Below are 27893 nucleotides of genomic sequence, written 5' to 3'. Positions count from 1 at the left end.
CTACACATACAGGTAAGACATGTCCAGCATTCGTGAACTTTATTTAGATGATAACAGCTATGCTTGGTGAGCTTTGGGTATAGTCACATATAAAAACACATACAAAAGCCACAAGGTGTTTAAACACATTTGGACACACTTCAGAAAATAAGTGTCCCAGTAAACCATGTTTGTTAAGTGCAAGGTAATAATTTACCAAACTCACTTGTAGTTAGTGCCAGGTGTCTTGTCATTGGTAGTTTTAAACAGTCCAGTCTTTAGGGCTCCATTTCATATGAGTCAATAAAGCATTACAGTATTAATGGCACAATATACATTTAAAGGTATTTTCCATTTGAGACGACACATTCAGTCTTTCCCATGAACATAGTTTGTCCTAACAGAGGAACATTGCCTTTAAATATGGATTGATTAAAGCCCCAAAACACTGCAGAAAGCCTAAGTAATAGAAAAAAAACTTCATCTTAACAAAAATAAATGCTCAAGAACATAAATAAGGAAATCAAACCAATGGTTAACTATAGTGCCTGCAAACAGAAAAGTAATTTGGATGTCCCTGGAACATCAGGAGGCTGTTTCATGGTGCCCTTGATGTTCATACAACATTCCCTGTTTGGATGTCCCTGGAACCTCAGGAGGCTGTGTCATGGTGCCCTTGATGTTCCTACAACATTCCCTGTTTGGATGTCCCTGGAACGTCAGGAGGCTGTGTCATGGTCCCCTTGATGTTCCTAGAACATTCCCTGTTTGGATGTCCCTGGAACGTCAGGAGGCTGCGTCATGGTCCCCTTGATGTTCCTAGAACATTCCCTGTTTGCTAGGGTGGCATGAAATCAACACACTGAAATACAAAAAGTCAATAAATATGGATGACAAGGGCAAATAAGTGGTTACATTCCAATAGGCAACATTCAATTAACATCTATACCACAGAATTACACCAAACAATCTCATCAGATTAAATTAAGAGACTATGTAGGCAAAAGGGTCAAATCACTTCAATAATCATGTAATACAGATAACATTATAAAAAACAAAAGCACAAAAAACAAACCATTTATTTCAGGAAAACCCACAGTAAAAGGCTATCATCATCTATCCATGCAGTAATGCAAAAATATATCATTCATAATTTGTAGTGATGGCAATAAAAGGCAAAAATAACTGCAATTGTTTACTTGACAATAATAAAACAAGAAACCAGGCAAGCCTAGTTCAGCCAGCCCGCAATAAAAAGCATAGATCATTGTTGCCCTCCCGAGATTCGAACCCGCATGAAAGGCTGTGCCTTTAACCACTATGCCACCAAGGTATACATCCGCCGGGTGTCGGTATAGCCTATTGACATTATATAATTTTGTCACGCATTTACATCTTGTCAAGTTTGAATATTTTGTTAGACACCATTAACCAATGTTAAACTGGGTAAAATTTCTTACGTTTTCCTCCACCACAAATAGCATCTATGAACTTAATGGCTTTTGCCACTGGCCATTTTAACAGCTTACTGGCCATTCGTGAATAACATTGATACAATAACTACTGTATCAATATAGGTGACAGTAACTGACTTTTTCGTTTAGTGAAAAGATGGGAGTAACGTTTAGTCAGCAAAGTGTTTGTCTATCCTGAACAAATCCTAAGAAATAATTAGAAAATCCACCAGAAATAGTCACAATATAACAGTAAACAGTTTCATTTTAGTCTTCTATATAACATAGCTATTGAAGATTGCAGCCAGCGACGTTTTTGTTTATCCTGAACAAATCCTCTTTTGCCACTGACCGTTTTAACAGCTAATTAGCCATTCGTGAATGACATTGATACAGTATCTATCAATATAGGTGACGATAGTGATGGCCATTTGAGGCTTCATTACCGTTCTTCTAGCAGCAGGATATTATGCTAGCTGCACTAACTAAAAGTCATAATAAAAGTCATCATTGAAAGATATAAGGTAATTTGGTTAATCTAGTCTGTACATTTTATGGTTAATGTCCGTTCCAATGTTATTCTTGTCTATTTTTTTTCCAGAGACTAAATTTCAATAATGGCTTTTATTGTGATAAATAAAATGTGAGTACTGCTGGCATAATATCCAGCTGCTAGGTGACGATAACTGTCTTTTTCTTCAAGAAAAGACAAGAGAATCGTGTAGACAGCGAAGTGTTTGTCTATCCTGAACAAATCCTAATATCCACCAGAACTGTTCTATTTTAGGCTTCCAATTACGTAGCTACAGAAGGTTGTAGCTAGCAAAGCTTTTGTCCGTCCTGAACACATCCTGAGGCATAATATGTTTTATCAGTGATGTGAGGCGAAATCGGGACCTGTTGTTCCGTAGTCCGTGTCTCTAATCACTACACTATTTAACAAGGGGTACTCAGTCAAGTCACTCAGAGACTTAACCATGAGCTATAACCAAAGACACAAACAAACGAAAATAAAAAAAAATAATTTCTTCATAATCAAACAGTTGTCGTTACTGATGAGGGTTGGGAACAAATTATTCCTAAAATCAAACTAATCCCTGTGACTGTGATTAGGCTCTCTGGCTATATTTATACAGGTGTTGTCTCGTTTGAGGTTTTATTGGCTAGTTTCGTCTGTCGTACAGTTGTGCTTAGGGTGGCTTGGTGGTTTTGCACACCAAGTAATTCTGGGTGGCATTCTTTAAGCCAACCTGAGGGGTGTTGTCACTAACAGCTGTCAACCAGTTGTGATAACTGGAAGGACTGTCAACACTGTAAAAGCAGCCACAATCAGGTGCAGTCATAAACAAATCATCAGGCCACTGTAAGTCAGTGTTATCCATCCCCTGTAGACTTTTGTCCCAGCCCAGTGCAACAGAACTTCAAACGCATAGAGTAGGGCACAATGTTGGAACAATCAGATACTCATGGCATGCAGATTAGTAAATCATGTCAGCTCTAGGTATCACACTTCTATCTGCAATGGGTCACCACGTTGCACCTTCATGAAAGTGACCCAGATTCTTCCTTCGATTCAGTCCAAGGCTGTGCTAAGATATATGTTAACAGACAGAGGCCTTCTAAGAGCAAGAATGACGAGCATTGCGGTGTAGACTGTGTTTAAGATAAGGGTCACATTCAGTAACACATTCCATATGCGAAAAGCTTAATAACTAGCCAACTCATTTTGTATTTGAGACAGTTAAAGTTTCATCTGCATATTTCAAAACATTACTGTTTTACTGAACGCAACCCTGATGTGGCAAAGAAACTCAAGTCTATTTAAGCCACCCGGTAAGCACTCATACGGGTGTAATTCTGGCGGTGGCTCCGGGCCGCCCAGAGGAAGAGCGCGGCCGCCATCATCTGCAACGGCGAAGAGATGAGGGCCAGGTAGAGGGACCAGCCCAGGGAGTCATCCACGCCGTCGGGCAGCACCGAGACCCGGTGGAGCAGGTCCATTCCGGCCAAGAAGCAGCACACTGTGCCCAGAGAACACAGACCTGAAAGGGAGACAGAAGTATTAATGTGACTAAGCAAATGCACGTGACTACAATCTACAACTCGGTTTTGGCAACAATTCTGTGTGTATTCAATGCTGATAAATCACAATGGAAGTAACCCATTTGTACTCCAGTTTTTTCAAGACATGCCAATATGGAAATCATATGCCATTAACAGGCAAACCAGTAAACTTAAAACAGAACTAAAGGGAAATAACAGGAAAAATAACAGGCATTTTTTTCAATATATCACTGGATAGTTTGAGTTCATGTCGTGTTTACTCTGCACTAGTTTAACAATAACAGCCCTAAAACGCATTAGTAGGCTACACATGAGTTTGCGTTTCATGAGTTTGAGGAAATAGGAATATCACTCATTGCGTTCCGCACCCCAATCTCACTACAAAACCCATCAAACGATAATGCTAGCCATGGCTCCCTTTAGCACTGTTGCATGAATCCACCTGCTAACACTTTGCTTGTAGCATGGTAAATTGTCATTATTTTTTTTTTCTAATCTAAGCTAAGCATTAATGTTTCCACCAAAGCATATTCTCAGTGGAGTAAGCAAAGAACTGAGCTCTGCATGAATTACAGATGTACCCTGATTTAGTGTTTGTATATAACCTCTCTAGCCACCATGACTACCTTGTGTCATTGCCTATTCAAGTAGCCTACCTCATGCATTTGGTCAAATTTGGGGAAAATTAAGATGTACTTCATGAAGTATTTGGTTGTGGCTAACATCTTTCAAGAAATCAAATTTTACAGGCACCCACCTGAACCCCATTCTAGCCTCATTTCAGCCTAAAAATCGAAGGACCATACCTTGACCAGCTTAAGTGTGAATCAGTGGGTTAAATGCCTGCACAACATGTAGCTGCCCATATAGGAGGGGCTGATGTGTTTTACACAGTAGCCTAACTTAGCAGATATTGCCCTTGGTGCATTAATCAGGAAAACAATATGAGATGGCAAGATTCTATTTACATGGGCTACATTTAGATGGAGCCAGTTATTGTGGTAAGTTATGGACTGATATTGTATGTTTATTACACTAAATTAAGAGCATTGACAACTGCATTTATTTCATTCCAAGTCAAGCACTGTCCATAGTTTGCAATAAAACAGTGCCTTTACCATAATGCACTGCTTTTAAAACAGAAAAAAAGTGTGTAATAAGGGCAACATTATAGCACGATCTAAAATTGTGATTAATTAAAATAATTAATCGCGATTAAAGGCATGATCTTCTGCAGTTAATCACGATTATTTTAATAGTTTCACAGCACTCATATATATACACACACATTTTTTGAATTAAAACATTTACTATCCAAATAAATAGGCCTTTCAGGTGCCTAAGACTTATGCACAGTACTGTAGGTATCGCGTTACCTGAGACTAAAGGATTTATGAACCGTGACACATTATAAGGACTAACAGAGCAAAGAAATCCTTTCTGTATACGTATCCTAGCTTAGTGGGAGGACAGGGAAATCTCCTCTGCCACTAGTTTCACTATAGGAGCAAACTAGATAACAGAGAGCTTGCTTGGCATTAGAGTAAACGTTATACAGTGCTGGGTTTAGAAGTTACATTTTTATAACATTGTTATACTTTGCCCATGGTATCAGAACACCCAGGCACACATACATACATACTAGGGCTGCACAATATATCATTTTTAGCATCAAAATTTGTGACCAATATGGAAAATAAATATATTTTTGCAATGCAAAATGTACGTACAATATATGAGATTGTGTCTTTATTCAAAATACATTTCAGGTATCAAAATGTATTTCACCTTTTACTCTGAAACGTATTTAAAAATGTATAAATACATTTCAGTTTTGTCCAAATGTACAAACCCGATTCCAAAAAAGTTGGGACACTGTACAAATTGTGAGTAAAAAAGCAATGGAATAATTCACAACTCTCACAAACTTTTATTTAATTCACAATAGAATATAGATAACATATCAAATGTTGAAAGTGAGACATTTTGTAATGTCATGCCAAATATTGGCTCATTTTGGATTTCATGAGCGCTACACATTCCAAAAAAGTTGGGACAGGGAGCAATAAGAGGCCGGAAAAGTTAAATGTACAAATAAGGAACAGCTGGAGGTCCAATTTGCAACTTATGTCAATTGGCAACATGATTGGGTATGAAAAGAGCCTCTCAGAGTGGCAGTGTCTCTCAGAAGTCAAGATGGGCAGAGGATCACCAATCCCCCAATGCTGTGGCGAAAAATTGTGGAGAAATATCAGAAAGGAGTTTCTCAGAGAAAAATACCAAAGAGTTTGAAGTTATCATCATCTACAGTGCATATCATCATCCAAAGATTCAGAGAATCTGGAACAATCTCTGTGCGTAAGGGTCAAGGCCGGAAAACCATACTGGATGCCCGTGATCTTCGGGCCCTCAGACGGCACTGCATCACATACAGGAATGATACTGTAATGAAAATCACAACATAAGCTCAGGAATACTTCCAGAAAACATAGGTCAAAAAATAAGCCGTATATAAGCAGGATCCAGAAGCGCAGGCGTTTTCTCTGGGCCTTGGATAATTTAAAGTGGACTGTGGCAAAGTGGAAAAGTGTTCTGTGGTCAGACGAATCAAAATTTGAAGTTAATGTTGGAAAACTGGGACGCCATGTCATCCGGACCAAAGAGGACAAGGACAACCCAAGTTGTTATCAGCGCTCAGTTCAGAAGCCTGCATCTCTGATGGTATGGGGTTGCATGAGTGCGTGTGGCATGGGCAGCCTACACATCTGGAAAGGCACCATCAATGCTGACAGTTATATCCAAGTTGTAGAACAACATATGCTCCCATCCAGATGTTGTCTCTTTCAGGGAAGACCTTGCATTTTCCAACATGACAATGCCAGACCATATACTGCATCAATTAAAATGTCATGGCTGCATAGAAGAAGGATCCGGGGACGAAATGGCCAGCCTGCAGTCCATAGAAAACATTTGGCGCATCATAAAGAGGAAGGTGCGACAAAGAAGACCTAAGACAGTTGAACAACTAGAAGCCTGTATTAGACAAGATTGGGACAACACTCCTATTCATAAACTTGAGCAACTTGTCTCCTCAGTCCCCAGACGTTTGCAGTCTGTTATAAAAAGAAGAGGGGATGCCACACAGTGGTAAACATGGCCTTGCCCCAACTTTTTTGAGATGTGTTGATGCCATGAAATTTAAAATCAACTTATTTTTCCCTTAAAGGGATACATTTTCTCAGTTTAAACATTTGATATGTCATCTATGTTGTATTCTGAATAGAATATTGAAATTTGAAACTTCCACATCATTGCATTTAGCACTTTGAGGTCATTTAATTGATATAAAGTGCATTATAAATAAAATGTATTATTATTAATTTATTATTCTGTTTTTATTCACAATTGTACAGTGTCCCAACTTTTTTGGAATCGGGTTTGTATTTCACCGTCAACAATGCTCTCATTACAATTGTAATGTATTATAGAAAATACATAAAATGTATTTTGAAGCCCATATTAAATATATTTAACCACCTAATTTCAAACATTTTGACATATATTTACCAAATGATTTCAGGATTATATTTTCCAAATGTGTGCGGAAATATAATTTTCCAAAAGCATTCAAAAATATATTTAAAATAAATGTATTTTCCGTATGGGGATGTACGCATCCCCAATAGTCACATCGCAGAATGTGCAATTTAGTAAGGTAAACATATATCAGTCTACAATTATTATTTTTTTCCAAATGGAAAACTAGCATTATATCTGCCTTATATAAGGTAATTTACTCTGATTTATGGATACACAGTTTATTATTATTTTAAACACGGAGTTCGTTGCTGCACTTGGTTGACATGCAGGCTCTACTTGTGCTGGACGAAATGATGAGCAAGGAACAGGGAAAAAAAGACCGAAATGGAGAATAGGTTGCAAAAAAATAAAAATAAAGCATCTGGATGCATATGGAAATATTTCGGCTACAGACAGGATGTTGACCAAAAACAGGTAATTTGTCGAGAGTGCCTTGCAACTGTTGTCACAACACAAGGCAACACGACCAATTTGTTTGATCATTTAAGGCAGCACCACAAATCTTGAGTGCAAATCATCTCAATGCCGTCCAAAGCAAAAATCTATTTTGGATGCCATTTTGCCAGTATTACACCATACAAGAAAGGTTCCAAACGGCAGAGAGAAATTACAGATTCAATAAAATGTAATGTTCCCAAACACATGGTACCAATTAACACGGTTAGCAAAGAGGGTTTTAAAAACATGATCCAGTCGCTTGACAAGCGGTATATAATGCCATCACGCAACTATTTTTCTCAAGTTGCCAGAGCTGTACGAGAAATGCAAGACAAGTTGAAACAGAGCTGGCACAAGTGGAATATTTTACAGAAACAACAGACTTGCGGTCCAGCTGGACAACAGAGCCCTACATAAGTTTGACCGTACACTTTATTAATGAGGACTTCCACCTGAAAAGTCGCTGTTTGCAAACTGCATTTTTCCCAGAGGATCATACAACAGGGATGAGAGAAGCTTGAGCTGATTGGGGCCTAGATGAGAGTTGCCTAGTCTGTATAACAACAGATAATGCCGCAAACATGGTGAAGGCTGCACCTGAACAAGTGGACCTGATTGCAGTGCTATGGCCACAGACTGCATCGTGCAATTGGTAAGTTATGCCCAATTGTGCATTCTACTTTACTACTGTTTGCTATTGCTATACTATTACTGTTACATATTATAACCTAGCAACCTGTTCTGAAATATATGTTTCATACATTTAATTGTAGATGGGGCTGGGGAAGAATGAAGGATACAGACTGACAGGTTGATAGCAAAGCTCTTTCTGAAGACATCCTGTATTTCTCATATCGCAATATATATTGCAGAGAAACAAAATATCGCAATGTCGGTTGTTTCCTATATCGTGCAACCCTAATACATACACACATTTTGTATAAACATCCTAGGCTAGTGGGTATCACCCATAGTATCACAAACACTACATTAACCCTGCTCTCTCCTGGCTTTACCTCTGCTCCGTTAATAGACACAACAAGTCTGTATGTACTAGCCTTTTTCAGCCATGTTCATGGGGCAATCTTTGTCTGAGGTGGTTATAGTAAATGCGTTTCTTTAGTTCAGTATAACTAATGACTAACCTGGAGTAGCCTAGCCAGTCTCCAGACCTTAATCCCATAGAAAATCTGTGGAGGGAGCTGAAGGTTCAAGTTGCAATACATCAGCCTCGAAACCTTAATGACTTGGAGAAGAGCTGCTAAGAGGAGTGGGACAAAATCCAGGTGTGCGAACCTGGTAGCCAACTACAAGAAACGTCTGACCTCTGTGACTGCCAACAAGGGTTTTGCCACCAAGTACCAAGTCATGTTTTGCAGAGGGGTCGAATACTTATTTCACTCATTAAAATGCAAATCAATTTATAATATTTGTGACATTTTTGGTTGTTATTTTGTCTCTCACTGTTCAAATAAACCTACAATTAAAATGATAGACTGATAATCTCTTTGTCAGTGGGCAAACGTAAAAAATCACCAGGGTATCAAAAAAAAAAACATTTCCCCTCAGTGTAGTTTGGAATAAAAAGACATCCATGGTCAATCCATTTATTACTGTAATGTCAGTGCACTGCTATAAGATTCCCCATGTTCTTTTTACCATTCCCTATTTCTCCGTAGTCTATTTTACAGGCTTGTTAAGCACACTGTAATTATGGATGCATTTTAAAACGATACATATAACTGCCATGTCAAGTTATTTTGTAGAAAATAGATGTTAGTTGCAGCCCTATTGCAGATCTCTTTAAATTAAAGATTGAGGCAAATTAATGGTGTCAGCATGAAAACATCCTAATCATTCACAATGTGTGTGTGCTACTATGCTTATTGTGTAAAGAAATAACATTGTATCAATACTTACAGCAGAACAGTCAGTTCCCAGATCTGTTCCCCTAACAACCCAGTGATTCAGAAATCACAAAATAAAATGTATGTTGGTTAATGTAACTAGAGAAAGGTAAACCTATCAACCTTACCAGCCACCAAATGAGTGTACAGTAACAACGTCAATTTACGACTTTTAATTTGATACTCTCTAATTCTCTAATGACATCTCCAAACAGGGCTCAATTTGCATGCACGAGATTCATATAATTACAACCAACTGCAGAATAACAGTACATTTCCATTCAATTCACCATTAACACAAGCAAGCGGTGTAGTCTTTGCTATTGAGAAGATTTTAATTCCCCCAGACCAAAAACAGCACAGCTTCACTCAAAACTGCATTTATAGTCATTAGCTAATGCTATGGATAGACGGACCGGTGATACATTTTGAAAGGGGAATGTCGATCAATTGGATTAATTTCATAGAAAAAGTTGATTCGAAAACATCCACTTAAAACATTAACTTCAGATGTCTACTGGTAATTTTTGCTTGTTATAATGCAAGCAGCAAAGTAAAAAAATCATACATACTGCCCCTTTAACAACAAAGGTGTTAATACAGGTGTACAACCTGCACGACTAATCGGCAGGTGCGTACGAGAAAAAGAACATGCATAGAAAAACATTTATTCAGGCCAAATTACAGATATGCCTTTGGATGTGAGCGAGGAATAGCAGTAGCCTTCTCAGAATAACAGCGTGGAGTAAAATTCCATGTGCTGTAATGAGTAGAGCAGGATTTTGTAGCACACAGAACGTGTGTCATGGAGGACAGGGAGAATAGAAACCTTACGGCATCACGTGTAATAGCAGTTGGGTTGTTTCTGTGAGTAAAATGTTAGTCTGTTAATCAGTGATAATTGCTCATGAAGTGCTATTGCCATAACCGGTTGGACAGACCCAACAAGATACAGCAGTTTCCCAAGGAGAATGTCAACTAACGCATCTCCCGATGCAGTCCTCCTTTCATTCACCAAAGCAATGGTACTTTTCTCCCCCCAACCCCCCCCCCCTCCCCCCACCCAAGTTAGCAAGGTATAAATCAGCCTTTGGTTGGGTTTGAGAGGCATTGGGATTATCCATGTGGTTCTCTCACCTGCCAGCAGGTGGAGCACCCCTACACCCAGGGTGGGGGTGAGGCTACGGCAGAGGCAGGCGCACACACCAATGAGGCCGCTCAGGAACACTAGGGCCAGGGACACCAGAGGTAGCAGGAACTGGCACCTCCATAGGTCTACTCGGACACAGGGAAACAAATGTAGAAGTTAGAAGACATTTTATAAAGAGCAGTAAAATTCCAAAACAATTGCCATTACACATGCTGGCTGTGATGTGGGTTGCGTGACTCACATGTTCGAAGCATGTCCTCCCCAGTGTTATGATTGCCTGGTTCTCTGTACTTGGGTAAAAACTGTTGGTGCAGGGTAAAGCTCACGCACCTCGTTACTATCTTAGGATCTGAGAAAATGAGAGAAAAGAATCTGGCCTGATTCAGTCTGATTGTGGGTAGTTGATGGCTGCATAAGGGTTCAGAGAGAGAGAGAGCGAGAGAGATGAGATCCACCAGTTAAATAAAACAAGTAGTTAGGAACACTTCGGTGACTGGCAAGAGATTTTTCAAGTCACTTATCTGAGGATTCGGGGTGAAAACAGATTTCATTTCATACAGGTAATGACCTGTTGGTGAATGCACTTCTGTGTGCATTTTATGTGCCCGCGAAAATGTTATTCTATTTATCTTTTCTTGTCATTTTCAGTAGGAAAGCGTCAACAATTAGCCTAAAATATAAACAAAATTATAATTAGAAAGAAATACATGAATAATGTATATCTCGCAAGGAGGCTTGGCATGAATGTTCTTCTCAAGAACACAAGTACGTTCTTGGAGTACTTGGAATTGATAAACAGACATGGTTTCCCCCCCAATAATGTTGGTCTGCGTAATAATTTTTTTCAAAATAAAAGTATGCTTTGGAACTTGTCACGTCTCGGTCGTGACCAAATCCATCATTCTCATTCATTCTTTCATGACAAGCAGTGTGTTTAGGCTGGCCAAGTGGATTTAATGTAGCTCTAAGTTGTTTTTACAGTAAGTAAAACATATAAACATCAATAGATTTTCATAGCTATAGAACGAACAAATGTGATTAAATATAAGCTTTCTTCTGGTTTAAAAATAGCTTATATATAGCTTGTACTTGCTAGATAACACAGTAGTTCCTATGACTGTGTGAAAAAGTGACAGTGAATGATTTGAAAAGAACGCATGCTAAAATGATTTGCACAATCTTCGTCTTCACCATACTGTAGGGTCTGCAAGTAGCTAGCGAGCCACCACCAGTCAAGAATGGAGTGTAATTAGCTACAGTTCTTGGAAACAATACGTAAATTTTTTTATGAATCTTTTAGATATAGGTAAAGTGTGTTCAATATTTTAGGAATTTGGTTTATGCTATGTATGGCATCGAAATGAACAAACAGGCAAGAAGGGAGAGAAAGATGCCACAAGCCTACAGGTAACCAACATTAAGTAGTGCCACACCAAGATAGACTGTTGAAGAAAGCAGCTGAATTTAGTATTGTACTGCATGTGTTTACTTTATGCAGAAGAGAGGCCGTCACAACAATAACACTGGTCAAAAAGGCAGGCAGAGTGAGGGAGAGAGAGAGAGGCCACAAACCAACAGGTAAGATAGAAGTATTAATTCAAGTTGGTCTATAAGAAAAGACTGGACAACATAAAGCTGGACTAACATGTCTGACACAGATGTTATCAACATCATGGTAGTGTTAGTCATTTTAAAAGTTCCTCTGGTTACATTATCATCTATCTGAAATACCTTTCCAGCTGAAAAGTCCCACCATAGGAAAAAAAAATCACAGTATAATTTACTAATGCCAGTTGGTAATCGCTACTTCCTTAAAGTCTGAACACTTGCAAGGCATTGGTACAGAAAGTTACCCCAAACAATGTTGTTTATTTGCTACAACCTTACCAGACATGAGTATTGCAAGCCAACGTTATCCCCAGTATTTTCAACCAGACTCCCTTCCGCAATTCATTGGTCAAGAATGCCTATGCCTTTTTTTTAACATGTCTATATCTAACATAGTCATGGATAAAGAGAATCAAACTACAAGTGGATTCTAGAAGTGGAAAAAAACATAGAACTACATATTAAATAGACATTTTGGTCAATACATTAACATTCACACTGTAGTCAAATGCTCCCCCCAAATCAGAGTCACTCCTACGCCCTTGGACAAATTTCCCCTACTTACTAACATAGAATTTTATCTTCAGCATGTGGGACGCAAAGCAAATATTTTTTTGCACACATTGCTTGCTGATGCTATATACTAGCAAAATACACAGCTGTCAATCAAATTTGAAAGCTTTTAGAGGAAGGCAAGAGAGCTGGACTACATTCCCAACAGTTATTAGTGAAATACAGTATTAGGAAGCATCTTACCCAAACTATTTTTGGGGGGCAAAGCATTCTCGCTGGGGGCCCCCGGGTCTGTATAGATGATTAAAAGAATAATACATAAAAGGCAACAATACATAATATAATACAATAGTACAGTACATATAATACATAGAGGACAGGACTAAAATGGAAAACAATTAAGACAACTAAAATGATAAAATACAGATCTAAGTCATACAATAAGAAGGTAAGAACATTTAATAAAACCCAAAAACTGATTTAAACACAGTAAGAGGATGTTAATAATAAGTAGAGTGAACTTGACAAAAACCAAGGGACAACCGCAGAGCATGGGAACAGCAACAGAAAAAGCCAGGCTAACCCATCCTTCCTGGAGAATGGGTTCTTGCTTCTTGGAAATATACCAAATAGTTTATTTTGAAAGACCAAACTTCTTGCCCATATCTATGATGATTTTTTAATCCTTAATATAATTGATGCAACTGTTCTTTACTCTTATTGACTATTTCCATTACATTCATGTTGAGAGTAGCAGAAGACTTTGAAATTGATGCATAAAAAACACAAATTGGTACACATAGAAATTCAACAGAATGCAGGAAATTACGTTTCTGACACTCAAAATCTCATCGGGGAGGACCACCAGACCCCCCGACTTGTGTCCCCTCCAGGCTTGGGACCGCTGGCAAGGTGTCCCTTATTTTTCCACATTGAAGGTGGCAACCCTACTCTGGCCATGATGCCCCGAAAATCATTGTATGCCCTACGGCCTGTGCCCCTGCTACGGTCAAAATCTCACGGTCAGCAGTTTGTAAGTTTGTTTGAAGTTCGCAACTGAGAACAACCACAAGAACGTACTAAAAACAGGTAAGCAAGCTAGCTAGTTGTTGATCAATAGCTGACTTATTTAGTGCTTAACTGAATAAAACCTCTCTGTTTTGGAAGGTGAGTTAATGAGCAACTGGGTGGTGGGAAAGTTCCGACCACTAAGTGGGAGAATATACCTGAACGCTTTTTGAAAGCTCAGAGAAGTAACGTTAGGTTTGACGTCACTTGCCATTGGCAGCGTTTGTGGCGAAAGATTAAAAAGCTAAAATGACTTGCTCCGCACACAAATAAGTCACTGTATTTGTTTATTTAGGCCATACTCATTAGCGCAGGTGATTGTGATGTTAAAGGATATTTTGTGGTTTACTTTTGGGTAACTGAAGTAATGTTATCCTTCAGGGTAGCTAGCCTTAACGTTACTGAACTGTCAATACTTCTGAAATAAAACAGATTACTGAATCTATAAAAATGTTGAGGGACGAATAGATGTAATTTGAAGGATTAAAACATGATAATTAAATGTGGAAAACACATTTATAATAAGTTATCTATTCAAAATATGATATTAAAAAGTTAATAGGGTTTTTATGTCATGCATGTCTTATCAACAATTCAAGTTATTTGTTAGCTCTAAATCCTTTTATGCACTCAAATGGCCATGTAGGTTTAATCTAGCTCAAGCTCCAATTCAACAAATAAATGAAAAAGCATACAGAGGGTGAGCGAGATACATTTATAATACACACTTTCTTCTTGGCTCCACATTTTAAAATAGCAATGTCTTTATGAAAATACTAAATTATAAATTGTGAGAAATCTGAGACTGTCCCAGCTATAATATAAAATGCAGGTGCAACATCAGTGGCCACTGCCAGACAGGTTAAAACAATTTAGCAGACTTAATGCAGCCTTTTTGTCTTTCGGACACATTTCTGTCTGGTATCCTAATAATCAGAAAAAATGTTGATCTGTTTATCCCTCATCCCGGCATATTTTGGATTGGATATTGCCGACTTTAGATATCAGTCATATTGGGTATTGATTTCTTCTATTTAAGCTAGCAGAGCCATTTGGCTTAATTGACCAAACATTGCAGAGGATGTTTAGTGGCGTAGTAAGATGAGATGTGCGCTCCACTTGTTAAATAAAAAAAGCAGTCAGGGAAACATCAGAGATTGTCAGAACTTTTTCACTCAAGGATTTCCCGATGTACGATTATCCCGGTTATGGAATTACTCCACGATTTCATAATCGTTAGTATTTTCCATTGCAATTAGTACTAATATCGTCTATCGTCCCATCCCTAGTCAGTACCATAACAATTTAGAAATGTTAGATGACAGAAAGCAACAGCATTGCCAGGGATGAGACCACAGTGTAGCTCTCAGAACTACAGCAAATTCAAGAAGCCCACAAATTAGTAAAGGGTGCCCAAGTGCCAAATTTGTATTTCTTCACAGTTAATAACTGGGCATTACAGATGCAAATCATTTTGACTAATATTCTGACTAACTTTTGGACAACATGTCTATTGTGCTTGGAAATATGCATGCAAAATGTTTAGGGTTAGACGCTTACCAGGCTCTTTGAACCAGTGTGACACGCCTGGCGCCTGCACACATCTCCACCACAGCCCAAGTGTGCCGTTAAGACGGAACAGCGTGTCACTGTAGGACTTCTCATCGAACTCTGCGTTTATGAACTCCTCGCTGAGCTCCGTGGCATTGTTGGCCTCGTGGCTGCCGGGTGGACTTCGATATTGGTACCAGTGTTGTGTTCCAATGGCAAGAGAAAGGTAAACGGTGGCCAGCAGACTCAGAACAGAGCCAATCACCAGTGCTGTAGCGAAGCGGTTATCCACCATGGTTTGGAATTTAAGTGTCTATTTGTGGTTGATGGTGTTTGAGTGTTTGTCCGAAAGGGAAAATATGTTTACACTCATTCCATGTGTTGGTGTGCCTTCTTTCACCCTTCTATGAGAGGAAGTCAAACAGGGACACTGTAACTATACTAAGTAAGCAAGTCCATATGTTTAAAGTCCTTCCCAGACTGCAGCCTTCTTGCTTCTTAGTAGTCGAGGTAGTACTCTACCATCAAGCAGGTTTGCTTTACTCCTACAAAGTTGAATTAATAAAAGCAGTCCAAACTCGTCTTAAATATATTGGTTCCAAAAAGGTTTGTATTGTAACAATTGAGGATCTCAACGTTCTCAAGATGTTATGAGAACATTAACCTCATTAACTAGTATATCCTAAGTCATTTGTAAATACCCATATGATAAAAAAGACAAGAGTAGCTACATGTAAGATATACAGTATGGTTTGCTCATTAAAAAGCAGCAAACAATTTACTTAAACAATACAGCACTGTAGGCAATACTGTAGGCTAGCTAACACTAGCTAGCTAGTACCAATATATTTACAAAATGTCAATAAATGTTAAAACGGCTTGCCAAACCTATATGCTAAAAGTATGTGTAAGTAGCAAGAAATTTGCTAGAAACATTGTAGTAAATGCATCCGTGACTCTTTCCTGAAGCTATCGGAAAACGGCAAATATGAACAACTACAGCTAGCCACCACTGCCTTAACTTACCCAGTTCGCAAAACAGTCACGACTAGTTACTACTTAGCTAGCTAGCTAGTTACTGTGTTTTTGAACAAAGCGTTGCCATGAATAAAAAAACAACATTTAGCTAGTGAAATGAAAGACCAACATAATGACAAATACTGTCATTAATGTGATACTCAGCTATAACTTGTAATGTATTATAAATACTACGAATATTTCGTAATTCCACTCACGTATAACGAAACCAGCGTCTTTTCAGACAAGTATTCTGCCAGCAGTATTAACGATGACGCTGTAACCATATTGTAATAAGGAAACCTTCAGAATAAAAGCGCCAGTGTCAATACACTCACCTAAAGGATTATTAGGAACACCATACTAATACTGTGTTTGACCCCCTTTCGCCTTCAAAAATGCCTTAATTCTACGTGGCATTGATTCAACAAGGTGCTGAAAGCATTCTTTAGAAATGTTGGCCCATATTGATAGGATAACATCTTGCAGTTGATGGAGATTTGTGGGATGCACATCCAGGGCACGGAGCTCCCGTTCCACCACATCCCAAAGATGCTCTATTGGGTTGAGATCTGGTGACTGTGAGGGCCATTTCAGTACAGTGAACTCATTGTCACGTTCAAGAAACCAATTTGAAATGATTCAAGCTTTGTGACATGGTGCATTATCCTGCTGGAAGTAGCCATCAGAGGATGGGTACATGGTGGTCATAAAGGGATGGACATGGTCAGAAACAAAGCTCAGGTAGGCCGTGGCATTTAAACGATGCCCAATTGGCACTAAGGGGCCTAAAGTGTGCCAAGAAAACATCCCCCACACCATTACACCACCACCACCAGGCTGCACAGTTGTAACAAGGCATGATGGATCCATGTTCTCATTCTGTTTACGCCAAATTCTGACTCAACCATCTGAATGTCTCAACAGAAATCCAGACTCATCAGACCACCATTACACCACAGACCAGGCAACATTCTTCCAGTCTTTAACTGTCCAATTTTGGTGAGCTCGTGCAAATTGTTGCTTCTTTTTCCTATTTGTAGTGGAGATGAGTGGTACCCGGTGGGGTCTTCTGCTTTTGTAGCCCATCCGCCTCAAGGTTGTGAGTGTTGTGGCTTCACAAATGCTTTGCTGCATACCTCGGTTGTAACGAGTGGTTATTTCAGTCAAAGTTGCTCTTCTATCAGCTTGAATCAGTTGGCCCATTCTCCTCTGACCTCTAACATCAACAAGGCATTTTCGCCCACAGGACTGCCGCATACTGGATGTTTTTCCCTTTTCACACCATTCTTTGTAAACCCTAGAAATGGTTGTACGTGAAAATCCCAGTAACTGAGCAGATTGTGAAATACCCAGACCGGCCCGTCTGGCACCAACAATCATGCCACGCTCAAAATTGCTTAAATCACCTTTCTTTCTCATTCTGACATTCAGTTTGGAGTTCAGGAGATTGTCTTGACCAGGACCACACCCCTGAATGCATTGAAGCAACTGCCATGTGATTGGTTGATTAGATAATTGCATTATTGAGAAATTGAACAGGTGTTCCTAATAATCCTTTAGGTGAGTTTATATGAAGTAGCTAATAAGCTTAAAAAACAAACCAATTTTTGTGATTTACAACAACATGATTCAGAACCAGAGATTTCTGATTCCACAGTGTGAATACTTCTCCTACCATACAGTGAAGAAGTGTTACCCATTTTGATCCATTTCTCAATGTGCTTGACCTTATAATCTTTTGTGAAATACTATTTAAACAGCATTTTTCTTCATTTTTTTATATGTAGATAATATTTTCATTATCTATATTTTTACAATAAACGCTAAGCAAAGCGATTATTATTTATTTTTTTAATTTAATATTATTAACATCGCGTTTAACCGAATACCTTTATTTTGAAGGCATTCTCAAAAAACCGGTAGTCTTATTACTGCTACGGAATCTCTAATGTTGCCAGCATGAAGCGGTTTTCGGCACAACACCGGAAATAAATTCTACTTGTAGCTAAAAAGAATTACTGTTCTCCTAGCAGCAGAATAGTATGCAGGGAGCACTAACTCAGATGTTTTTTTGGTTTTCAATAAAAGCCATAAATTAAATTAATTGCAATGTGCTTAATTCAGTGGAGAGAAAAAAGTGAATTGTATTCAAAAGCAAGTTATATGTTTTTCTTAAAGCGAAAGCATAATGATTAGAAAAATATTTGTATACATTTTATATATATATATATATATATATGCATTAAAATATGCGAGGAACAGACATTAAACAGACAATGCGTGGCCCAGATTGTAACCTATATTGCCTTATAAAAAATAAAAACAAAATAGATGTTGTGCCATGGAACATAGTATTCAGGAAATACTCACTAGGGTATAAATAATCCATATAGAGTATCAATTAAAGGGGGGAAATACAGGGTATAGCCAGCAGCACATTCTTAGCTGCCCACTCCAACACTCAATACTCTGTACCTGAATTTGGTCTACCCTGTATTTTTCCCCATGAATTGACACGCTATTTGGATTCTTTTTAACCTAGTGAGTATTTCTCAAAAGCTAAAGTACAATGTCTAGTTTTTTTTTTAATAAGACAACTTGCATAGGCCAAATTCAGGTATAGAGTCTTGCATATTTTATGCTTTATTATTGTGGTTTAAATTATTTTATTTTAAACCTATATAATTCTTCTCTTATTTGCTTTTTGCATTAATTAGAAAATGTCTTTAAAATGTCCTATGCTTACAGCACATAAAAGTTTTACTTAAAAGTTCCCACTGGTCATGAATTTCTGGTCATGAATTTCATGATTTAAAAAAAGTATATTCCAGACATGGAAAGTCAGGGGATTTTATAATTTTTTTGTCCAAATCATGGAATATCAGGGAATTTTGTAGCATGTTTACATTTTATTTGCCATTTATCAAATATTTATTTTCCATGCAGTATTCTTCTTTATCAAGTTATTTCACGCTTTTCCTGTATTGCGTAATGTTATGGTTAGGCTACTTAATTTTTCAGCGTCCATTTCCCACTCATCAACTGGCAATCACTTCAGTCAAAATATGCAGTCTCCTGTACCTGCTAACAAAGGCTAACATGCCAGGAAAATTTAAATTTAAAGAGCTTTGGCTACATAATGATGACTTAAAAGACTGGTTTTTAAAAGTAGATGACAGAAAAGTTAAATGCAAAGTTTGTAAAACAACTATCGATCTATCAAATATGGGAGAGTTAGCACATTGCAGCCACACAAACAGTAAGAAGCAAGCTACCCGCATGAAACCAAAAGGAGCATCATCTTAATGATGATCATAATTGTGCATTACACCGATCAGCCATAACATTATGACCACCTGCCAACTTTTGATGCCAAAAGAGCCCTGACCCGTGTTATGGAAATTTTGAACTAAGGTGCATTTGAGAAATGTCTGTCTTTCTATTGGCTGATATGTAAATCTGTACTTTGATTGTGACACACATGTCTGTATAATATCAGGATTATTAGGTATTTGGGCCATGTCCTCCTGCCTAGAAGAAGGATGTATTCTTTGTACAATAGCTCGTCTGTTGAATCGGACCACATGGGCAGCCATCACTCCCCAAATGCATCAATGAGCCTTGGCTGCCCCTGTTGCTAGTTCACCGCTTTTCCTTCCTTGGACCACTTTGACAGGTACTGACCGCTTCAGACCGGGAACACCCCACAAGGGCTGCACTTCTGGAGATGCTCTGACCCAGTTGTGAAGCCATCACAATTTGGTCATAATGTTATCAGTGTAAGGTTAATCAGTGCAACGTCTCCTCTCCATTTCAATTGGATGTTTGCTTGTGCCAATCACATTCCTTTCTGCCCTCAGAACATGTTCAAGTAAAACTGGTATGTGCATCTTTACACTTTACCATCTTTAGAACGTATACACTATGCAATATACACTCACCTAAAGGATTATGAGGAACACCTGTTCAATTTCTCATTAATGCAATTATCTAATCAACCAATCACATGGCAGTTGCTTCAATGCATTCAGGGGTGTGGTCCTGGTCAAGACAATCTCCTGAACTCCAAACTGAATGTCAGAATGAGAAAGAAAGGTGATTTAAACAATATTGAGCGTGGCATGGTTGTTGGTGCCAGACAGGCCGGTCTGAGTATTTCACAATCTGCTCAGTTACTGGGATTTTCGCGCACAACCATTTCTAGGGTTTACAAAGAATTGTGTGAAAAGGGAAAAACATCCAGTATGCGGCAGTCCTGTGGGCGAAAATGCCTTGTTGATGCTAGAGGTCAGAGGAGAATGGGCCGACTGATTCAAGCTGATAGAAGAGCAACTTTGACTGAAATAACCACTCGTTACAACCGAGGTATGCAGCAAAGCATTTGTGAAGCCACAACACGCATAACCTTGAGGCAGATGGGCTACAACAGCAGAAGACCCCACCGGGTACCACTCATCTCCACTACAAATAGGAAAAAGAGGCTACAATTTGCACAAGCTCACCAAAATTGGACAGTTGAAGACTGGAAGAATGTTGCCTGGTTTGTGGTGTAATGGTGTGGGGGATGTTTTCTTGGCACACTTTAGGCCCCTTAGTGCCAATTGGGCATCGTTTAAATGCCACGGCCTACCTGAGCTTTGTTTCTGACCATGTCCATCCCTTTATGACCACCATGTACCCATCCTCTGATGGCTACTTCCAGCAGGATAATGCACCATGTCACAAAGCTTGAATCATTTCAAATTGTTTTCTTGAATGTGACAATGAGTTAACTGTACTGAAATGGCCCCCACAGTCACCAGATCTCAACCCAATAGAGCATCTTTGGGATGTGGTGGAACGGGAGCTTCGTGCCCTGGATGTGCATCCCACAAATCTCCATCAACTGCAAGATGCTATCCTATCAATATGGGCCATTATTTCTAAAGAATGCTTTCAGCACCTTGTGGAATCAATGCCATGTAGAATGAAGGCAGTTCTGAAGGCGAAAGTGGGTCAAACACAGTATTAGTATGGTGTTCCTAATAATCCTTTAGGTGAGTGTATAACCCCTTCTGTACTTATTCTAACCCCTTCCCTATTCCTGCCAATAGAAATGTGTACGTCATCAGCCCAAATATTAATAATATAGTTTTTCTCAATTAATTAATTGTTTTTTACGGAAATACTGCAGTTTTCATGGATGTCATTTGGTGACGAATTTTCCTTTGTACCACAGAATTGTACAGAATTCACTTTTCCCCGTAAATTGTACCACTGTTAAAACTGGTATCTAAAAAGCTCAGTGTGATACACACCAGCATTCAGCTAGACAAAAAAGTAAAACAAAACTGAAATGTATATATAACAAATGTTTCCAGGGTAGACTGCCATGGTGAATAAACATCTAAACATTTTGACCAGTACGGCTCACACAATGAGAATTTTCTTTTGCATTTTGGTGTCACTGGCCAGTTTACTGATCACAATAACTAGTTTTGAATGAAATGTTTTGCGTGAATTACTACATTTTGCCAACATGCCAATTAGTTGTGATGTCCCATAAAACATTTGTGAATATTGTACTTACAGTTTAGAGAATGTTAAGACTGTTTAAAAAAAGGTGTCAAAATCCAGCACTGACCAGAAAGGCCACCCTGTTGAGTTTCTACACGAATGACATCACAGATTTCAAACTGTACACCTTCTTGTTGTCAACAACTGGGATTTCAATTGTACAGGAGCGAAGGACTGAGTTTCTTTTAACTGTAAAGTTGTCTGCTACATGGGGCACAAAAACACAAGAATATCTTTGTACAGAACAGTTCGTCTAATTAATAAACCATCAACCTGACTGCATTTCTTGGGTACTAGTTGGTGATTAGTTGTATTGTGGCCAATGGTATGAGCGGAGTACAATGCCAGCAACAATGCAAAGACACAGTGCCTGTCACGGATGAGGTTGTGGTAGTGGTAGTGGAAGGACACAGGTGCAGAGTCGATGTCGTCCTAATAATCCATGTTTTAATGAAGGAAAAACCAAACACAACAAACAAAAAGCAGCAACCAGTGCCGTGGGGTTAACTGAAAACAGGCAAACCAAAATGAACCACATTGGCATGGCCAACCCAATGAACTTAAATATGGTCCCCAATTGGAGGCAATGATCAACACCTGCCTCCAATTGGGGAGACCAAAGAGGATTAGAGGTGGCTAGATGCCACCTCCTGTCCTGTCCTGGCTATGCCCCGAGCCCAGCGCAGAGATGGCTAGGGGCACAGCCAGGACGTGACAGTGCCCCTTGATTTTTTGCATTTAGTCACTCTATCCACTCTCCTGAACATTTCTTACCCTACGTGCACAGTGTCCGCTCACTAGAGCGAAAAAGACGCACGCGAGAGCGAGCGAATCACGGCGACAGCGGCGGAGCTACTCTCGGAGACAAAATCGAGTAGCATGTGGCTACAGTACCAGGGGCTGCAGTTCTAAGACCGCAGTTCCAGGACCCTGAATGTTAATCAAGCTTTGTGTCTTGAAATTAATTCGACAGCAAAATTGATGTTAGCTAGCTAGGCCGAACTTTGCCCAAAGGCTTAATGTTTAGTATCATAACGTTAGCTAAATAGTGAAGTTAGTTAACTAGCTAACGTTATGATACCAAAGGCTTTACTGTGAACTGTAGTAAAGATAGTTTTACGTTTGATATTTGACAGATATTCAGACATTCAAAGCTCAATAGCTCGCAAACAATTGAAGCTACAAACCGCGGGTTAGTCTGGTTATGAAAGAAAAAGGTTCGACCACACTGCACAGGACTTTCCCACAGGAGTTTCCAAATGGTAGGAGACCTTTATGGCGACATTGAAGTAAGTCTGCACATAACCAATGAACGTCGCAAGGTGACGTCAACAATTTGCATTGTCAACATTTTCAAATCTCAACAACTCTTTGACAACATCACAAAAAAACATTAAAACAATGTAAAACTGTTCAGGAAGAAAGGAAAATTGCCGGCTTAATTTTTATAGATTGCTAAACTTTTTTTTATGGATAATATAGATATGGATATTATCCATAAAAAAAAAAAAAAAATATATAGATATGGATAGGGAAGGTGTTCCGGTCCCGTCCCACCGGGAGGAGACCCCGGGGAAGACCTAGGACTCGCTGGAGGGACTATGTCTCCCGGCTGGCCTGGGAACGCCTCGGTGTCCCCCCGGAAGAGCTAGAGGAAGTGTCTGGGGAGAGGGAAGTCTGGGCATCCCTGCTTAGACTGCTGCCCCCGCGACCCGGCCCCGGATAAGCGGAAGAAGATGGTATGGTAGATATGGATATATTTGCTATGAACACATTAAAACAATGTACAGTTTGGAATACCAATAACTCCTTAATCACACGACCTAGAAGCTTCAAATCACTCTTATAATGTTCAGATGGAAGGCTCACACATTGCACAGCCTTTGGTTTCACAGTTACACACCTACACAATTTTAAGGAAGCATTTGAATATTCTAAATTTTAATAGCTTTCTCAGAATGAGACTGAGGCACATCAATTTGATGCTAGACTATTCCATACATAGAGCAACATATTGCACGCCCTTTAGTTTTCCCTAAATATGAATTCTGCTTTTTTTTTTTAATACACATTTATGACAAAATCACTTGTAAATCCAATAGCTACCTGACCACTTGATCTAGATGTTTCAAATCACTCTGATAATCTTAGGAGAGAAGGCTCACACATTGCACAGCCTTTGGTTTTTAGGGAAGCATTTGAAAATGCAAAATGTCAATAGCTTTCTCAACTTGAGACTGAGACGCATCATTTTGATGCTTGATTATTCCTTACATAAAGCAGCATGTTGCATACTCTTTGCTGTGCGGTTGAGTGTGCAAAATGCTCTAACGGCCGAATAGAGTGGATAGAGTCAGCATGTACAGTGGTCTGTCAATAGATCTGATAATAGAACTTTGAAGGTATTTAAAGGGATAATAGATTCACGCTTCAATGATTTCTGCAGTGCATTCCAATGGTTAGCAGTGGAGAACTGGAAGGAGAGGCAGCCAAAGGAGGTGCGGTCTTTTCAGACAATCAGAGAGATATACCTACTTGAAAGCAGATTGAGGGAGGGTGTATCCCTGGAGATTAATGATTTTAGGTAGGGTTGGGTTTTGCCTAGTAGACACTTGGAAATGAGGTGATACCAGTGTGATTGTCGCCGGGTGTGTAGTGAAGTCCATCCGATTAGACTATAGAGGTTGCAGTGATGAGTGTTACATGGAGCATTGGTGACAAACCAGATGGCGCTGTGGTACACAACATCACATTTTCTAATTTGATGCAGATCTGTAAATTACCAAAGTCTAGTATAGGGAGGATGGTCATTTTCACAAGGGCATGCCTGGCAGGAAGAGTGAAGGAGGCTTTATTACGGATTGGGAAGCCAATCCGATTTTACTTTGGAGTGGAGCTGGTTGATGTGGGTCTGGAAGGAAAGTGAAGAGTCTAACCAGACCCCTAGGTATTTGTAGTTTTCTGCGTATTCAAGTACAGACCCGTCGAGTGTGGTGATGCTTTTTGGGCAGGCACGTGCAGAGTTTGATTGATTGAAGAGCATACATTTAGTTTTGATAGAGTTTAAAAGTACCAGGGAAGGAATGTTGTATGTTATCAAAGCTTTCTTGGAGATTTTTTAACACAGTGTCCACCATCGGGCCGGACTTAAAGAGAATGGCGCTATCTGCATAGAGGTGAATCATAGAGTCACCTGCAGGAAATCAAGAAAATGAGAACTGTGCAGTGTGGTCTGTAACGAGGACTCGCGTGGGAGACACATGCCTCCCCCCCCCGGCGTGGTGTTCGGCGTACGTCATCGCCGGCCTTCTAGCCACGCCGCTCCTCCTCCCACGGCACTGTCATGTCTTGTTATTGCACACACCTGGTGTCCATGCCTCATTAGGTTGCCTATATTAGTTCCTGTGTTCCTGGGCGTCTTTGTGAGGTATTGTTCTATGTTCGGTGTTACTAGTGTGAAGCTGTCTGCACGTATGTTTAGCGCTTGTGCGCTCTTGTTTACGTGTGCCATTTTCAAAAGAATAAGAAACAGCTACTTCAACTACCTCCCTGAGTTTGGTTCCCTTTTTATACACACACCTCGACGACACCACCGTGACATGGTCCAACATTTTCTCTGTCATAACCCGACTAACCCACGGTTTGTAGCTTCAATTGTTTGCGAGCTATTAAGCTTTGAATGTCTGAATATCTGTCAAATATCAAATGTAAAACGGTTTACTGTAATTTTATTGTGAAGGCACTACAATCATCTGTTAACGTAAGATAGTTTGCTGCTAAATGAACTTTTAGCCTATTTGTTTTGTTTTATACTGAATCTTTAGTGTGATTTTGGCAAGCCCAACTAGTTGACTTATATAAATTGTTGACTTAATGACTGATGATTAATTCAGGCACAGCACATTAATTAAACGTCAAAATATGATAAAAGCATGTAGATATGATCTGTCTGTCAGCTATATCAAATCTGCAGCCTATTGTCTTCAGTGTAAATGCTTGTTCAATACTCATTGTTTTACCATTTAACCTTTTCACGCGTGAGTTTCAAATATTCCTTACCGACCCCCCAGCGTGAGTTTTTTTGCACGTGACTTCGGTACTCTGCAGCATTTGAACTCATGCCAGCCTTTGAACAGTCACCTTGCTAGGTAAGGAACACTACATGCATTGCATTGCAAGCTTCTCTCGTTGACTCGAATTCTAAGAGCTACAAAAGTTGGTTGATTTATTACTGTAGCTAGGTAGAAAACGTCAGCTAACCGCTAGCAAACGTCAGCTGCCTGCTAGCTAACAAATCGTGACCAGTTATTCAATGCAGTGAAAATGAATAAACTATATAAAATGCATACAACGGGGAACGTAACTTCTAGAAAGTTTTTGCAATGGTTTTGATCGGTAGTAGTCGCTAATATAATTCGTTTTTGTGCATTAGTGTTGGCTGTCTGTTGGTACGTAACTAACACTTCTTGTCCCGATTTGAATGCTTTCTACCTGGTTAATATCATAGTATGGTCTTGAAACAATTACAATCAGGAAATAAAGTTATAAACACTGTTTGAGCTAAATGTGAGTAAATAATAGCGCGGTTTTACCAGCCATTGTTACGTTACTTGTAGCTAGGTATGCTAATGGTGCGTTCTAAACATGACGTTCTAATCACACCGGTGTGATCGTACGCTCCAGGGACCACTCTAGATTGATCACACTGGTGTGATCGTACGCGCCAAAGGGTTAACTTAACATAGGATAGTCTTTTGGTTCAGTTATAGGCTTGGGACAAATTTGTCTGTGAAATAATCTTACAATGTTCAATTTGACCAATTAGGCTCTCTCCTTTTGAAGATGCATATAACCATCCAGGAAGGAAGATCCTTGACAGATTTAAAAAGATGCAGGACATGCTGCATGGACGTCCACTGCCCATTCTGTCACTCAACTGTGTTTCACCCAAAAAGGTTGAGCAAGGTCACAGCCCATTTAGAGGGCCATTTAAACCGTGCAGTTTTCCATGAAGGTAAAGTTAAAAAATAATCTGTGAAGTTTCAACGCGATGCATTAAAAGCAGCCTGAATGTTATCAACAATTCCTTTTGAGCAGTGAATGGATACACGTCTGTCTCGTCTGATTCAGACACATTTAAATAATATATGGGCCTAATAATACTTCTATCATTATGTTTTAGGATAAACCAGTCACAGATGTGTGTTAAATTGCTGACCGCAGCAACGTTACCACTGAATATTGAAGGGTCAGGAAAAGTCAGATGTCAATAACATGTTTTTTAATATTTGTTTTCTTGCTTCTCTGTCTCTCTCATTGAAGGATGAAGGTGGATGGAGTGATGTCGATCTGGATGTAGTGTTGTTGGGAGGGGTTATTGTTTTATTATTGTTTGTTTTTGGTGAACAAAAAAAAAATAGATGTTTTATATATAATCTTAAATCTGCCCCCAGAGTTGTCCTTGTCTTGCCTCTCCAAAATGAAACCTTTCAGGTTGAGCTCTAGTGACTGCAAAAGCCATAGCAAATACTATAGAATATAACATATTTTTCCTGAGGGAACTTTGTTTGTGGTGTCAGACACATACACAATTTAGTATGTGTACAGGTATGTACTGTATTTACAGGTATATACAAGATGATCCGCTCTACCAGGACAGCTGACAGTCTAGCCTGGGCCCCGGATGAGAATCTTAGATGGGCCCCCCCATGCCCAGATCTCTCCTTTTCCCTTGCTCTTCCTATCCTCTGCTCTTCCTATCCTCTCTTCTACTCTCCTCATATCTCTCTCTGCAAAAGACAAGTGACAAGCATTGACATTAACAAACTACACATAAGCTATTGCCAAATACACTCTTCATATGTATTAGAATTCTGACACTAGCAGGAAATAAATGAATATTTACCATTGTATTTTAGGCTACTGCTGGTTCTGACATTTTTAGATTTGAACTCCAAATGCCATGTGGCAAACTTTCCTTGTGTC

At 39.2% G+C, this 27893-nt stretch overlaps 1 protein-coding gene across 2 annotated transcripts; it reads right to left on the bottom strand.

Moving 5' to 3' along the window:
• Window positions 1-17: 17 nt before the first annotated feature.
• LOC105008211 (claudin domain-containing protein 1) lies at window positions 18-16602 on the bottom strand. Of its 2 annotated transcripts, XM_034291089.1 has the most exons (5): window positions 15342-16602; window positions 12957-13004; window positions 10834-10941; window positions 10580-10717; window positions 18-3475 (listed from the first exon to the last, which is right to left on the bottom strand). In XM_034291089.1, exons 1-5 carry the CDS (start codon window positions 15625-15627, stop codon window positions 3255-3257), a joined length of 801 nt encoding a protein of 266 aa, XP_034146980.1. In that variant the 5' UTR covers window positions 15628-16602; the 3' UTR covers window positions 18-3254. The 2 variants fall into 2 exon arrangements, with proteins under 2 accessions (XP_034146980.1, XP_010865751.1); XM_010867449.5 differs by lacking the exon at window positions 12957-13004.
• Window positions 16603-27893: the final 11291 nt, after the last annotated feature.

This window comes from Esox lucius, chromosome 25 (assembly GCF_011004845.1).
Source record: "Esox lucius isolate fEsoLuc1 chromosome 25, fEsoLuc1.pri, whole genome shotgun sequence".
NCBI lineage: Eukaryota > Metazoa > Chordata > Actinopteri > Esociformes > Esocidae > Esox > Esox lucius.
This window is presented reverse-complemented; position numbering and strand designations above follow the sequence as displayed.